Here is a 13,686-nt window from a genome sequence, read left to right as displayed (position 1 = left end):
CCTAAGCTACTGCATGCACGCTTTCCGATGGAAGTCAGATTTCCTATGCGAAAAAGCCTCTGATGGTACAGAAAATGTTCAGCGCTAGTCGAACGCCGGCAGACCCGGTCGGCTCGTCGAAGACTTCCCGTTCTTTGCCGTCTTGAGCGTGAGAGCATCCTTGAAGGTCGAGCTGCGAAACGCTGACTTGACCGTTGACGCATCCACCTCTGGCCTTTCGTCCGCCCCAGGTGCAGGATGCGGCCTCGCAGGCAGAGCAGGCAAGCTGATCGGTTTGCGCACCTTGACCCCGCACAGCAGCAGGAACGCAATCACAAACAGCCCGGTGCCCACCACGAAGATGGCCGGCGGGAACGTCTTGGTCGTGTGCTTGAAGACGTTGGCGAACAAGATCGGCCCAACAACCGTCCCCGAGATAGCAGAGGTGATGCTCCACGCACCGAACAGCTTTCCGGCATCGGCAGGTGATTTGAGCAATGCCAGCGCCAACGACGACATGGCAGCACCACCACCGCCCCCCAACGATGTGACAGCCGTGGCGAGATAGAACAGCTGCGGCGTGTTGGAGAAGATGAGCATGCCGTACGAGATGGTGTTGACAACGACCGAAATCTTGGCGAGCTTGAGATCGAACTTGCTGTCGTGTATGAGGCGTAGGTGTTTTGCGCGCAGCGTCCAGAGTTCTTCGACGGACTTCTTGGTGTCATCCCACTCGCCGTGCTCTTCTTCTTCGTCTGAGTACTCCTCTGGGTTGAGAGCAGGTGACTGGGCGGTGGCACCGTACGAGCTCATTCTGCGGTGAGGCCTGCCCTCGTCATCGAGCGTCGAGTGTCTTCGAAAATCAGGGGCGATTGTTTGCTCCTCTTCGACAGGTGGACCGTCTTGCGGCAGACGCAGAGCCTTAACCGGCCGATGAAGAAGCTTGATGACGACAGGTAGCACGGCGGTGAGAGCAAGGACGCGGGTGATGCTGAGGAAGGTGAGATACATGCCGAGCTCTGCCGAGCCCCATATGAATTGTTCCTGGGCGTACTGCATCTTGAACGACATGATGCCGTAGATGGCGGTCTCGGTAAAGTAGGTGAGCGAGAGGAACGAAAGGTTGTAGTCGTAGCGTGTCTTGGGCGGCACTCGAGATACCGAGATGTGGGAAGCCGATGCTTCTGGACGGGCGAGGGCATTGTTGCGTGGCGTGCTTGTGCCAGAAGAATCGCCTCGAGGCGGAACTTCGTCCTCATGATCATCGACGACAACCTTCTTAGGAAGCAGGAAGCTGAGTGGCTCCAAAGGCGCATAAAGGACGCTGTCCATAAAAAGGACCTTTACGCGCTTCCAAGCACGCTTCTTGAATGGGCCCTGCTCGACATTGGATCCGTTCGAGCCCAGAAGCGGCTGCATCTCGGCCGTCTTGCGCTCGTTTGCTTTGCGCTTGATCTCCGCGCGAGACTCCTTGTACTCTCGCAGTGCCTTGGCGCGGAACTCCTCGTTGGTACTTTCGGGGATGAAGGTGAAGACGCCGAGCATGTAGATCAAGTGCATGGCGAGAGCAAACCAGAATGGCGCCAACAGATTGCCGGTGTGCTTGACGATGAGGCCTCCCAGAGTGGGACCCAGCGCGAGGCCAGCGTAGACGAGACCCATGTAGTGCGCAAAGATGTGGGCACGTGTGCCGCTCGGTGTGACATCGGAGATGTAGGACTGATGAACGGCAATCGCAGCGCTGTAGCCTCCGAGTAGCCCCTCGACAGTACTACCGACTACCAAGAAGCTGTAGCCGAAGGGGAGCTTAGAACGAGGAACAAGCGCAGCAGTGAGCATGACGAAGTCGGTGAAGACAATGCCGCACATGGCGATACGCAGCACGGGCAAGCGGCCTCGTCGAGAGGACAGGTTGGACCAGAAACCGGTTGTGAGGGCAGCGAGGATGCCCATGGAAAGGGTCATACGGAGCTGCAAAGTTGCTAGCGAGGACTGAACTTCAGGACTAGCGAAGCACGCTTTGCTGGGACGCCGCGGCACTGGAATAACAGTGGAGTTAGGCTGATCGAGCGCTGCAAAGTACGCTGTCACAGCGTCATGGTCCGAGTCTCGGCTTGCACCAGTGTTGATCCAAGGCTGGAAGCTGCTGACTTGGATGCGGTCGAGTGAGGATGTGCCATGGTCTGTGACATCTGCTAGCGAGGCATTTGCGGGTAGATGAGGCGCGATCACATCGCCTCCGCCGACATAGGCGTCTCCGAGCACCTGTTCGCAGACAAACATGTTGAGCAGCTCGAGTTTGGGGCCCATGCACATCCCACCTGCCATGGCGATGAGCAATGCGAAGGGACGAAGCCATTTCTCCGAGGGCCTACGGTACCAAGGCTGGTCCTTGAACCACAGCAGGTGGTCGTCTACGGAGGTCGTGTTCGGTGCTCCCTCGCCGGTAGGAGGGTCGCCGTTGTTTGATTCTGCAGGATTGTGATCACCGTCTCGAGCCTCATCGTCTAGACGATAGACGAAGTCGGCAATGACGGGATCAGTCGAGTCGATTTCTAGCTCGCCTCCGAACGGACGCGAGACTGGGAATGACTCAGGCGGAGCGTTGGAGCTGCTGCTGACGGAGCGCTTCATGACCGGTGGTTGGAGAGTTGCGCCGGTGGGCTGGGCTGTGCTTCGAGATCTGCCTCCCTCTTCCACAACATTTCGAGGCAGCGATGGCGAAGAGACATCCGAGGGCGAAGCTGCGAGGACTTCTTCGTTCATATTTCTAGCATCGTCGACGGTGATGGCACGGCCATCAAGTTTGACCTGAAACTGCTCGCTGGGAGCTGCCAAGCAGTAGTAACCTTTGACACCGACGGCATCGCTGGATGAGAACGGTTTGGAGTAGGACCAGATGGCGCCTTTAAGCTGTTCGATACGAGTGCCGGCTTCCGCGACGTCGTGATACTGGGCAAAGCCCTTGAAAGGGCAGTATGTTTCCTTGTTGTCGCTAGGCTTGAGTGAGAAAGAAAATTGTAGGGCATCGCGTGGAAAGTAGAAGCGGATAGGATAGTTGGTCTCTGCCAGCTGAAGCGCATCCGAGGTATCGAGAAGAGTGCGTTTGCGGCCGTTGATAGTGGTTGTGATGGTAAGCTGTTGACCGAGTGGCTTGACTACGAGTCTGTGAGGTGGCTTGGACGCCGCTGTAGACGATGATGGTTCCGACATGGTGCTTCTTCTTCTCTGCAGTCTGCGCTCAGATGGTGGTGTGCCTCATAGCTTTATGGAAAAGAGGGCGACGAGGTGCCAAAGGACGGGGTGAGGAGTAAAGGCGGGTGGAGGGGGAGGAGAAGGAGGTGGACGGCTACTTGGCAGGGTGACATTCGGAAAGGAGAGCGCCGGTGATATGTTGACTCTTTGCTATCAAATCAGCTGCCCCGCGGAGAGAGAGGGGGGCTGCTTGTGCCTCGTGATGGGCAAAGACCCTTCTTGTCGCTTTGCTTCCTGTTGGAAGCGAGCTGCGCGAAGGACCTGCTCGACCCTCTCGACTCGGCAAGAGTGGAGTGAAAAGAGCCGCGCAACTGCGAGAACGAAAAAAAAAGATAGCCGCGGTATCTGTGATTACGAAGAAGCACACTGACGACGCCCCAGTCCACGCCGGTCTACAGTCACTCTGCGCCTCGTAATGCTTGGTCGGTGTCAGCTGAGCCACTCGTAATGGTCATCATCGGGCCTGAATGACAAGACCGTGAGAAGATCATCCCGTTCCAAAAGATAGGCTTTGTGATATGCAGCGTTGAGGGACAGATTTCGGCTATTCCGCCTCGGACTTTGCAGCAGGCTGACACATCGCGATGGCTGATCCGCTTCTCTTTTCCCACGCTTTTTGGAGGGCTCATCGGGGTGGCCGATTCCAGATTTGGCTCAACCGAGCCACGCACGGCCCCTGCTTTCGGCCTCAAAGCCTTCCCACGCAAAAGCAAACGGAAGCTCGGAGGAGGCCGAGGACCCTTGATAGCTCAGCTTGTCCTTCACAAGGGGCGTTTGATGTCTTGTGACTCTTAACAGTCTTGTGCCCAACCCGAAGCTGCTTCTTAGCCTGCACACACCAACCCTTCGCATCGCGTCTCGCCAAAAAGGACATCATGGATTCCAAGGATCTGCAACTGATTGCCAACAAGAAGCACGATATTCTGCATGCTGCCCAAGAGGCAAGGAAGCTCTCGTACTCTCCCTACAGGTGAGCAGCTATCTGTACGCGCTTTCAGTTCGACAGCTTCAAACGATGCTGATTGCCTTTGCATCCATTCTCTTGCGCCTTTGCAGCAAGTTTCGCGTAGGGGCAGCACTTCTCACCAAATGGGGCGAGGTCATCCTCGGTGCCAACTTCGAAAACGCTTCCTACGGAGGCACGGTCTGCGCTGAACGCACAGCTCTGGCAAAAGCCATCATTAGGTCTGATCAACTCGACGTGCCAGAACAGAACTCGGCGCGCAAGATCGAGCGAGGTGACATCATCGCTGTGGCTGTAGCGAGCGATCTAGAAGGGAGCTGCAGTCCCTGTGGCATCTGTCGTCAAGTCATCAGGGAGCTCTGCAGCTTGGAGGCTCGCATTCTCATGGTCGGGTGCAAGTGGAGCAAGACGACCGCTTCTCAAACGATACAAGGGACAGTCAAAGATGAGGGTGGCAAGGAGCTCAACGAGCCCAATGTCGAGGTGGTGACACTCGAATATTTGCTGCCAATGAGCTTTGGCCCAGAAGACCTGGACAAGCCAAGGCATTCGTAGGCCAAGCCATTCAAATCTCATCTATACTTTTCGACCCCTCTCTGGCAGGCACACTCTCGGCATCTCGCCCGACGCAGTCAAAAGTCTTCGCAGAGAGCTCATTTAGACTGCGATCAAGGTGACTGCATTATGTGTGTTCTGTTCAGCGCTTCTTGCTCTTCTTACCGGCAGGACTGCGCCCAGCCTGCGGCAGCCAGTCCTGATCCACGTTTGAATTGCGAACCGCCGTCGACTTTGCTTGCTCTTGCGACTGTGCTTTTGCAACGGCTGCTTCGATCTCTTCGGCGGACACCTGCTCTCCTGCACGCATCCTTGCCGCGATCTCCGGCGTCACTGCCATTCGCTTCACTCCCGTTTCTGCGTCGTCAGAATGGATTGAAGTTGTCAGTACGAGCTGCGTTGCTGCAAACATTGAAACAGGGTGGATGATACATACGGAAGCCAGGAGCACCTCGACCGAGGCCAGTCTTGGGATCATATTTCCCACTGTAGCCGCCGCGCTTGTTGCCGCCGAAGAAGCGAGATGCGACCGCGCCCACGATGATGAGCGGTACGAGCACCGAGGGTATGCTGAAGGAAGACCAAACGGATCAGTTACAAGTCAGCTTTTTTTCGTAAGTCGTGGTCGGCATCACGTTCATGCGAGTGCTCAAGATGCTTACAGGATCCAATTCGACATGTCTATGATGGCAGCTCTTGGAAGGTCTGTAAGTGGATGATGGTAAAGATCCAACGAGTCAGGAAGAACGACAAGCAGACGCGACTCGTTCCGTGTTGGTCTTTGCGTCCTCCACCGCCCAGCCCAAATTGCGGAATTCGGCCTTGTCCTCGCTCACCAACCCTCTCTCAGCTTTGTCAACACCTTCTTCAACGTCCGTCTCAGCATTCGCACATCTTCACAGCCATGTCGGTACCGAAGCTACCAGGCGATCAGCCAGGAACATCATCACGGCCATCAGCTCCGGCCGACCAACGCGCACGCGAGATCCAAGACGCACTCAAATCCATCGTTCTGCAAACAGCATCCACCCTACGATCCAGAACACAACTCGCACGGCTCCCAGCATCAGTACCTCGCTCATCAGCGACAGCGGCAGCGGGCATCAGCGAAGCAAGTTCGGGTCTCGACAAGCTCGCCGGCGAATGCAGTCGATACCTCTCATTGGTGCACGGGCTGCGAGACTACCTGTTGCATGCACAGGCCGCACTCGAGATAGAACTGGAAGCTGCGACGCAGAGGGAAGCAGAAGAGGCCAAGGCAAAGGCTGAAGCGGCAGCCGAAGCGCTCAAGAGGCAACAAGAAGCAGACGAGGCAGCAAAGAAGAAGGCTGAGGAGGATGCGGACCGAAAGCGGATCGATAATGTGGCCAAGGCAACAGAGACCAAGGCGGACGTCAGCGGCACGATCACGGCCGGCGCCGGGACGAAAGCTGAGGACATCTCGACAACTGCGCCAGCAACGTCGGCACTTCCGTCAGATGCAGGCAAGAAGAATGACCCTGGCAATACGGAGAACGACGCCATCGTGATCGACAGCGATGGCGACGACGAGGACGACGTGCCCCTCGCATTTGCCCCCAAAGCCGGGTCCGTGGAAGGTGCGTCCAAGACAATCGACCTCACAGAGTCACCCGCACTGGCAAATGCGCCAAAGCCTCCAAGTTCTGCTCCATCCAATCCTGCGACGACCCTCGCTACGACGACATCATCGAATCCCTCCGCACCCTCAATCCCCGGTCTGGACCTCTCCGCGTTTGGCATCGACATGTCCTCCCTCACAAACCTCCCAGATCTCTCTGCGCTCGGCATCCCTTCTCTCGCCAACACCTCCTCCTCAACGGACACATCAACCGCTCTCGCACCAGCGACCGACTTCTCCGAGCTCGAAAAGATGATGGGCATGGACTTCGCCTCTTCCTCCACCACAAATCCCGGCTCGAACGACGCAGCTGCCATGCCAGACCTGTCCTCACTGAGCAACTTCAACCTCGGCTCCGGTAGCGGAGGCTTTGGAGAGGACAACGACATGTTCGGCTCGGGCGGCAGCGGTCTCGACCTGAGCAATTTTGACTTTTCCAGCCTCACCAGCGGCGGTGATGCGAGTATGGGTGCGGGGGGTGGGGTGGATCTCAGCTCGTTTCTCACCAACTTTGGGTCGACTGCGGACAGTGGTGCAGGCAACGACGCGGGGAACGCTGGTAGCTAGGCGTGTGTGGCATTTGTATTTGTATCACCCTGTATCGCATCTCGAAACGTCGTGACTGGCTGTAGAGCTATCGATGACCAGCGTGTGAGCGAGTGTTGACCCGACCATGGATACAGGATGAAGCGTCGTGCCGCGGAAATCCCTCCCGCGATTGAAAAGGCTGGACCCTGAAACGAGAAGATCTTCTTTCGCACCTCCCCACCATCCTTCCTCACCATCACCGAAGTCATCCATCGACCCGTCTCGCCATGGCCTCCGACGCACCTCGATCGCGCGCGTCAGGTAGCGCCGGTCTGTCCTACCACACTTCTGCATACTGGAACGACCGCTTCACCACCGACCCGCGCGAGCAGTCCGGCTTTGAATGGCTCTCCCCCTCGACGTCGCTGCTCGGGCTTCTCACGTCCGAACCCACCCTTCTCACGCGCACGCCGCCGATACGCATTCTTCATATCGGCGTAGGGACCTCACAGCTGTCGCTCGACCTCGTGCGGTATTGGCGCGAGACGACGCCGGGTGACTGGAAGGATCGCGCGCGGCAAATCGTCAATGTCGACTTTGCCGAGCGGAGTGTTGAGTTTCAACGATGGGCTGAGCGAGCGTTCCTGGAAGAGATCGGCGAGCAAGAGGAGCAGCTGATGCAGTATGAGGTGATGGACCTGCTCGACTGGAGCCAGGTGGAAGCGGTACTGGGGAAGGGGAAGCTGTTCGATGTCGTGTTGGACAAGAGCACGACCGATTCGATATCCACTGGGGACGATGTGCCTTTCACCTCGCTGGCAGTGCCGACAGAGGCGCACCCAGCACTTACAGCCTTGGTCAACGCCCGTGTAGCCTCAACAGCGGGCGGAGTCGCGACGACGCAGGTTCTGGGCGTTCATCTCGGCGCGCTCGTCAAACCGGGTGGGCTGTGGCTCTGTCACAGCTACAATGCGGACCGTTGGGACGACATTATGACCGGTTCAGAGGCAAGCACGGAAGAGCAAGTCGAGGCGTGGCCCTGGACACTGGTCAACAAGACCCCAGTGCCGGTCCAAGCATCCGACCCGAACGCACCGCAGATCAACCACTACATATACACCATGCAACGCAGATGAAGCTTCCCCTTGCCACTCTCCGCACGATGGGCATGACTTATTAGCACATTCGGAGAGAGGTATCGACGAGGTTGCGATTGCAAAGGTCAATCGGAGCGCTGGGAGCTGCGGGAAGCCTTTGCGCGCAGAAGCTTGTCTCTGAGGTCTCTTTCCCGCTCTGCCTCTTCCTCGCGATCGTCTTCTCGCGGAGGCTTTCTCCTGGAACCTTCCGCCTCGACAGCCCGACCTTGTGTATCTCGATCCCGCCGACGTTCACGCCGACCGCTTTCGTCCTCCCGCGCTCGCGAATGCCGATCGTCGTGCTCGAGAGAGTCAGCAGTGCCCTTTGAAGGACGATCTCGTTGTTTACGGTCACGCATCTCCGCACGATAGTCTGGCGTGACCGAGCGAGATCTTGACCGCGTGCGCGGAGGGTCTCGCTGTCGTGGCGGTGGGGACGGCGATCTTCGTCGATGGCGTGGTGGAGGCGAGGGCGAGCGACGGGTCTGACTGTCACGGAAGGCGGTGTCTTCGCGAGGCGGTGGAGGAGCTCGAGATCCCCAGCCTGAGTCTCGACTGCGCTGCGTACCATTGCGGTGGTCATCGTCTCGGCGGCGGTTCCATTCGGACCTGCTTGGCGGTTCCCGCCTGCGATACTCGCCTCCGTTGTTGAGTCTTCTGTCCGCACCATATGCTGGTGGCCTCGTGTCCACTGCTACACTGTCCGAAGTCGACGATGTCGGGCCGGCATCCCACCTCGACCGTCTCTTTCCCTCCTGTCCCCTCGCGCCTCCCGCCTCGGCCGCCCTCGCCGCCCTCTCCCTAGCCTCTCTAACAACCCTCTCTCCCTCCTCCCTCTTGACGCGCAACTCCTCCTTCTTCTCCTCCACAAACCTCCTCGGTACACCCCCCACACTCTCCTGTGCGCTCACCAACAGCTCCCACAGCTCCTCCATAAACCCCGCCGTTTGGCCCTCCAAAAAGCCCATAAGCTGGATCTGCACCTTCCTCGGATCCGGAAAGCGCTCCTCCTCCAACATGCCGGTGGCGTACTCGAGCACCACATCGTCCTCGAAGCCCAGCAGCGTAGTGATGCGGCGCGAGATCCAAGGGCGGATCACCGAAAGTTCGACTCGGGTCATGTCGACTTTGGTAGAGAAGGAGGCGGGGAAGGTGAGCTTGCGCAGCAGGACGGATTGCTTATCCGTAAAGCGAGAGTCTTGCGATGCGGAGACGCCTTTGTACGATGAATCGCCCATGGTGGATGCTGTGATGGAGGAAGGGTGAGTGTGAGGTGGGGTGGATGTCAATGCGGACGAGGCCGCTGATGGTGGACGGTTGGTAAGATGCGAGCTTAGAAATGGATCAGAAGAATTGGTTGTCGAGGGGTCAAAACCCGCATTTTCGAGGTCACAGCTCAGCCGGCTCAGGGTCCACACACCTCGGCTCGTCGTCTCCTCATGTGAGCCAACAGCAACATTGCTTCGATCGATACATTGACGAGACAACGACCTGCAATACATTCCACAGAGAGCACTCACGAAGGTGGCGCAGCCTCAGAGCTTGGCAAACTTGGGCGTCTTTTTCTGCATAACCGCGAGCATGGCCACGGGCATGTCGTCCGACTGCAGCAGGGCCGAGTTGAGCGCCGTTGTGTATCGAAGCCCTTCTTCGACGCTGTGAGGGGGTAGACGAGGCACATAAAGGATCAGCAGAAAGATCAGCAAAGAGCTTGACAGGATTTGTCACATGCATACGGAGCACGTACGTGTGGTCTCGGCTGTGCAGGAGGAAGATCTTGGTACCTCGAACGGCGACGGGTGCCTTGGAGGCGATAATAGAGGCTGTCTTGACGGCAGCGTCTGCGGACGAGATCGAAAGAGGTCCAGCTGTCAGTTTGTTGATCTCCCATGTATGCTTGTGCCGGTACGAGGTGGACTTACCAACAACTTCCTCCCTTCCACCATCAACGACCTTACTCAGGAACCCAATCTCCCTAGCTTCAGCAGAATCAAATTCCCTAGCACTGAAGCATAACTCACGGGCTAGCGAATCGTTTCCGACTATTTTTGGGAACCTTTGGAGAGTGCCTATGTCTGCCGCCAGTCCTGCATCGACCTCCTTGATGCTGAACTTGGTCGTCTTGGTGGCATACCTGATGTCGCATGCGCTCATAATATCGATTGCCAACCCGTACGCCACACCGTGTGCAGCAGCGATCACCGGCTTTTCGACGTACTCGAACCACGAAATTGCCTCTTGGAAATCACGAATGTGGGAGCGCATGACGAGGGCTTTGCGTGCGGCATCCGGCTGGTCGGCCACGATCTTGGCGAGGGATTGCTCGTTCAGATCGAGACCCGCGGTGAAGCACCGTCCCTCACCAGCAACCACGATGGCGCAGACATCGCCATCGTCACGAGCTGTACGAAGAATGCGGGTAAGCTCCTGCCACTTGGGATCGATCCATGCGTTGACAGGTGGTCGGTTGAAGGAGAGGAGAAGGACTCCGTCCGCAGCGAGCGTGAGCTTGTGGTACTTGGCGTCTGGATAGCCGGCGTAGGGTTGAGGGAATGACATGTCGAGATCTGTGCGGTGGACGTGGTGGCCGTCGATTCAAAATGTGTGTAGTCAGAAGGTGAAGCGTGTGGTCAGGAGGCGAGGTGTGTGATCCGAAGGTGAGGCGTGAGGAAGGGGGACAGCGAAGGTCGGCATGCACACCTTGTCTGTTCGGGCAGGTTGGAAGCCGCGGCCCGGTTTAGGTTTTTGCCAAGATCCGGCTCGCTGGACCCTCGCGCGACGATATCGGGGCGCGCATCGGGGACGTTCTTCCCTCGTTATGCCTTCTCCTTCTCGATCCTCCGCGATCACAATCCTGCTCATGAAGAAAGATCAAGACTCGACTAGACGGGTGCAGGAGCACAGGCGTTACATCGAGAAAGCACGAACCAGTCGATGGGCAGGAAAGATGCTCGCAAGGCTTCCAATTACTCGTCTCGGCCCCCATTAGATCGAGATGCATCTGTGTTCCGCGAACGTTGCGTCGTCTGCCGATTGAACGCCGCTGTCAAGCTTTGCAGCGGCGACTGAGCGTATTTCTCTTGGTTTGTTGAGGACATGACTGTGTCGGGACGCAGATGCAATCGTCGGAAAGGTCAGCACGCGTCTCTTCGGCCTTTCCTCGCATTCGAGATAGTCAAGGCGATACTCACGAACAGGTGTCGAAGTTGCTGCGGGCTGATCTCCATCAGTGACTGCGCTCCTCTGCTGTTGCAGCTGACCTTGCTTGATCATGAAGTCGCGCTTCTTGGCCGTGTTGTTCGACTTGACCGTGTAGTAACCGAAGCCGGCGACTACGATTAGCGCGGCCCATCTGTAGCAGGCAAGAGCGGATAAGGATCAAGTCAGTAGCACGCCAAGGATGGGTCTAGATGCGAGGAGGAAGCTCACCCCCACAGAATGGCTTGCGGCCGATCCAAGCCTTGTCCTTTTGTTGAGGATGGTCTTGCCCCTGGAGCAGCGGCCCTCGAAGTTGTCGAATTGAGTCTGCGTGAGGCTGCCGTCGCAAGCAGTGAGGTTGAGGCTCGTTGCTGTATCCTTGAAGCAATCATGATGTATGAGCTGAGTCTGTAAGCTGATGTCGAAACGACAAGAAGACTGAAGATGTCGACTTTGGCCTTGGATGTGGAGCAATGGCAGAGAAAATTGGCGGAAAGTTAAACTCGTCTGCCAAGAAGGGCTGTGCAGAGCGGATGCCCACTTTAAGCTTTTGAGTGGACCCTGAATCCTTGCTTTCCTACTGACCACACAGCCTCCGCTCAGCATTGGGTCTCGCTCAGCTCTTGCTCCATACGTAACGAGAGAGGTTGATGTTCACCAGCTTCCTTTCCTACCACATAGCTACTCACCGGGACTTCTCGCTCTTGCTGCAGCTCTCGGCCTTGCATCATGGCTCTCGACGCGGCGCTCTTCACGCTCCACTTCGTCCGGAGAAGAGACGAACCATGGATCGTAGACATCTATCCCACTTCGGCAGGCTCGAGCTTCAGCTCCGCTCCTCCCCTCCCCTCCAAGGATGATGTAGTTGGTGCGTCGTCGAGCAGCTCCAAGATCACACCTTTCAGTGGCACCATCCCTGACGTTGGTGCTCAGCGAGCCCTCGCACTCGAGTCCAACGACTTCTCCAAGCAGACGCCTAGCTACACGAGGGTTCGAGCTGTCAATCACACCCAATACAGCACGATCCTACTCGACGGTCTCGTCAGCGATATCTTACTCGCTTCGATATCTCAGCCCAATATTAACAGCGCAAAAAGGAAGCAGATCTTGCTCTTCAATCCTGACGGCGAGGTGGAGCTCGAAAAGCGCACCATGACCTTTCAACAAGCCTGGCGTTTCCAATTTGGCGATACCACATCACACAGCGCGGAGGAGTTCTCGTGGAAGCGCGAAGGCGGCCCGTCCCGAGGCTCCTCTACGCAGTCAACGTATGTCTGCGAAGTGATCCGCAAGCCGGATCCAAATGTGCTAGCGGCGCAATATCGTCCACCAGCGGGGAAGGGCAAGCCAGGCGCTCTACAGCTCATGGACTACAACATCGATCGGCTCGATATTCAGGACAAAAAGGGACTCGAAGTAGCGTTGGTCATGAGCCTTAGCGCTCTGCTCGACCAAGAGTACGATGACAAGATTGCATCGCGCGGTGAGCGAAACTTGTACATTTGCAGCAACGGTATTCCGACCGACCTGAGCACGCAAGGCTTCAGCTCGGCGTGGCAGGAGGCGGAGGCACGGCATGGAACAGGAGGCGCGCGAGCCAACTCGACAGCAGTCTTGCCAGGCGGCGAAAGAGCGTCACCGTCACATCCTGATGTCGACGTCGCAACTGTGGACCGTATCGCAAATCTGGAACCCAACGAGTTGCTCATCACGAAATGGGGCTCGACCGACGACTATGTGCACGATGCGATCCAGATGCTACGATGCGACGGGCAGGGGAGATCAATGTACCTCATCACCCTTCTATCGGACTCGGCTGAGACCACACCGAAGGTTGTGCAAGTGGCAGCAGCTATCAAAGCAGCCTACTATCGACTTCCCGACGACGCGAAAGGAACCGTCTACGGTCGACCCGCCAACAGCAGCGCCATCGAAGACGAGCTGTACCAGTACGTTCAGACGCTCGATGATCAGCCCACTGCGCCAGCATCGCCGCCAGCGGACGCAACGCCGAAGAAGCGAATCATCAAGTTGAATCCGCCCTCCCCCAGCGGAGCACCTCCGGGCTCACGACCCAGCAGCAGTCCGGGTCCGCGTTCCTCAGCAGCGCCGTATCAGCCGCCAAGCAAGCTCAAGATCATTCTCTCGAAGGAAAGGATCGGCGAGCTCGAGCCAAAGAAGCACGACGACGCTCATCCGGCATCTACATCAGCAGCGAGTGCAGGGTCAAGCTCGTTGCATGTACCCGCGAAGCCAAGCGTGCCACAGCGACCCATCTCGACTTCTAGACCACAGCAGCAACCTTACCCACAGGCGCAGATGCAGTCGCAGCAAGCTGGAGGCTCGAGTGGCAATGGCCAGCCTGAAAAGCCGAGCAAGGGAAAAGCACTACTCTCCAAGCTCGGCATTCACCATTGACGCGGCCCGCTGTC

The 13,686-nt window shown here is 57.4% G+C and overlaps 9 protein-coding genes across 9 annotated transcripts; 4 read left to right on the top strand and 5 right to left on the bottom strand.

The window, feature by feature from the left end:
* Positions 1–84: 84 nt before the first annotated feature.
* PSEUBRA_002984 (Major facilitator superfamily) lies at positions 85–3,192 on the bottom strand (the record flags this gene model as incomplete). Its single annotated transcript, XM_016437327.1, has 1 exon — positions 85–3,192. One exon carries the CDS (start codon positions 3,190–3,192, stop codon positions 85–87), a length of 3,108 nt encoding a protein of 1,035 aa, XP_016292854.1.
* Positions 3,193–4,109: 917 nt separating this feature from the next.
* Positions 4,110–4,753, top strand: PSEUBRA_002983 (CMP/dCMP deaminase, zinc-binding; the record flags this gene model as incomplete). The annotated part of the gene is made up of 2 exons (XM_016437363.1): positions 4,110–4,204; positions 4,291–4,753. The coding sequence occupies 2 exons, from the start codon at positions 4,110–4,112 to the stop codon at positions 4,751–4,753; spliced, it is 558 nt and encodes a 185-aa protein (XP_016292853.1).
* A 142-nt stretch (positions 4,754–4,895) lies between these two features.
* Positions 4,896–5,432, bottom strand: PSEUBRA_002982 (uncharacterized protein; the record flags this gene model as incomplete). Its single annotated transcript, XM_016437370.2, has 3 exons — positions 4,896–5,110; positions 5,190–5,323; positions 5,416–5,432. The coding sequence occupies 3 exons, from the start codon at positions 5,430–5,432 to the stop codon at positions 4,896–4,898; spliced, it is 366 nt and encodes a 121-aa protein (XP_016292852.2).
* Positions 5,433–5,657: 225 nt separating this feature from the next.
* Positions 5,658–6,959, top strand: PSEUBRA_002981 (uncharacterized protein; the record flags this gene model as incomplete). Its single annotated transcript, XM_016437368.2, has 1 exon — positions 5,658–6,959. One exon carries the CDS (start codon positions 5,658–5,660, stop codon positions 6,957–6,959), a length of 1,302 nt encoding a protein of 433 aa, XP_016292851.2.
* A 248-nt stretch (positions 6,960–7,207) lies between these two features.
* On the top strand, positions 7,208–8,056 carry PSEUBRA_002980 (uncharacterized protein; the record flags this gene model as incomplete). The annotated part of the gene is made up of 1 exon (XM_059464940.1): positions 7,208–8,056. The coding sequence occupies one exon, from the start codon at positions 7,208–7,210 to the stop codon at positions 8,054–8,056; it is 849 nt and encodes a 282-aa protein (XP_059321335.1).
* An 86-nt stretch (positions 8,057–8,142) lies between these two features.
* On the bottom strand, positions 8,143–9,294 carry PSEUBRA_002979 (PWI domain protein; the record flags this gene model as incomplete). Its single annotated transcript, XM_059464939.1, has 1 exon — positions 8,143–9,294. One exon carries the CDS (start codon positions 9,292–9,294, stop codon positions 8,143–8,145), a length of 1,152 nt encoding a protein of 383 aa, XP_059320720.1.
* Positions 9,295–9,591: 297 nt separating this feature from the next.
* PSEUBRA_002978 (Crotonase superfamily) lies at positions 9,592–10,615 on the bottom strand (the record flags this gene model as incomplete). The annotated part of the gene is made up of 3 exons (XM_016437345.1): positions 9,592–9,712; positions 9,804–9,897; positions 9,979–10,615. 3 exons carry the CDS (start codon positions 10,613–10,615, stop codon positions 9,592–9,594), a joined length of 852 nt encoding a protein of 283 aa, XP_016292849.1.
* Positions 10,616–11,022: 407 nt separating this feature from the next.
* PSEUBRA_002977 (uncharacterized protein) lies at positions 11,023–11,646 on the bottom strand (the record flags this gene model as incomplete). The annotated part of the gene is made up of 3 exons (XM_016437349.1): positions 11,023–11,156; positions 11,248–11,408; positions 11,486–11,646. The coding sequence occupies 3 exons, from the start codon at positions 11,644–11,646 to the stop codon at positions 11,023–11,025; spliced, it is 456 nt and encodes a 151-aa protein (XP_016292848.1).
* Positions 11,647–11,983: 337 nt separating this feature from the next.
* PSEUBRA_002976 (uncharacterized protein) lies at positions 11,984–13,672 on the top strand (the record flags this gene model as incomplete). The annotated part of the gene is made up of 1 exon (XM_016437355.1): positions 11,984–13,672. One exon carries the CDS (start codon positions 11,984–11,986, stop codon positions 13,670–13,672), a length of 1,689 nt encoding a protein of 562 aa, XP_016292847.1.
* Positions 13,673–13,686: the final 14 nt, after the last annotated feature.

The sequence above is a fragment of the Kalmanozyma brasiliensis genome (assembly GCF_000497045.1).
Source record: "Kalmanozyma brasiliensis GHG001 unplaced genomic scaffold PSEUBRA_SCAF2, whole genome shotgun sequence".
Taxonomy (NCBI): domain Eukaryota; kingdom Fungi; phylum Basidiomycota; class Ustilaginomycetes; order Ustilaginales; genus Kalmanozyma; species Kalmanozyma brasiliensis.
This window is presented reverse-complemented; position numbering and strand designations above follow the sequence as displayed.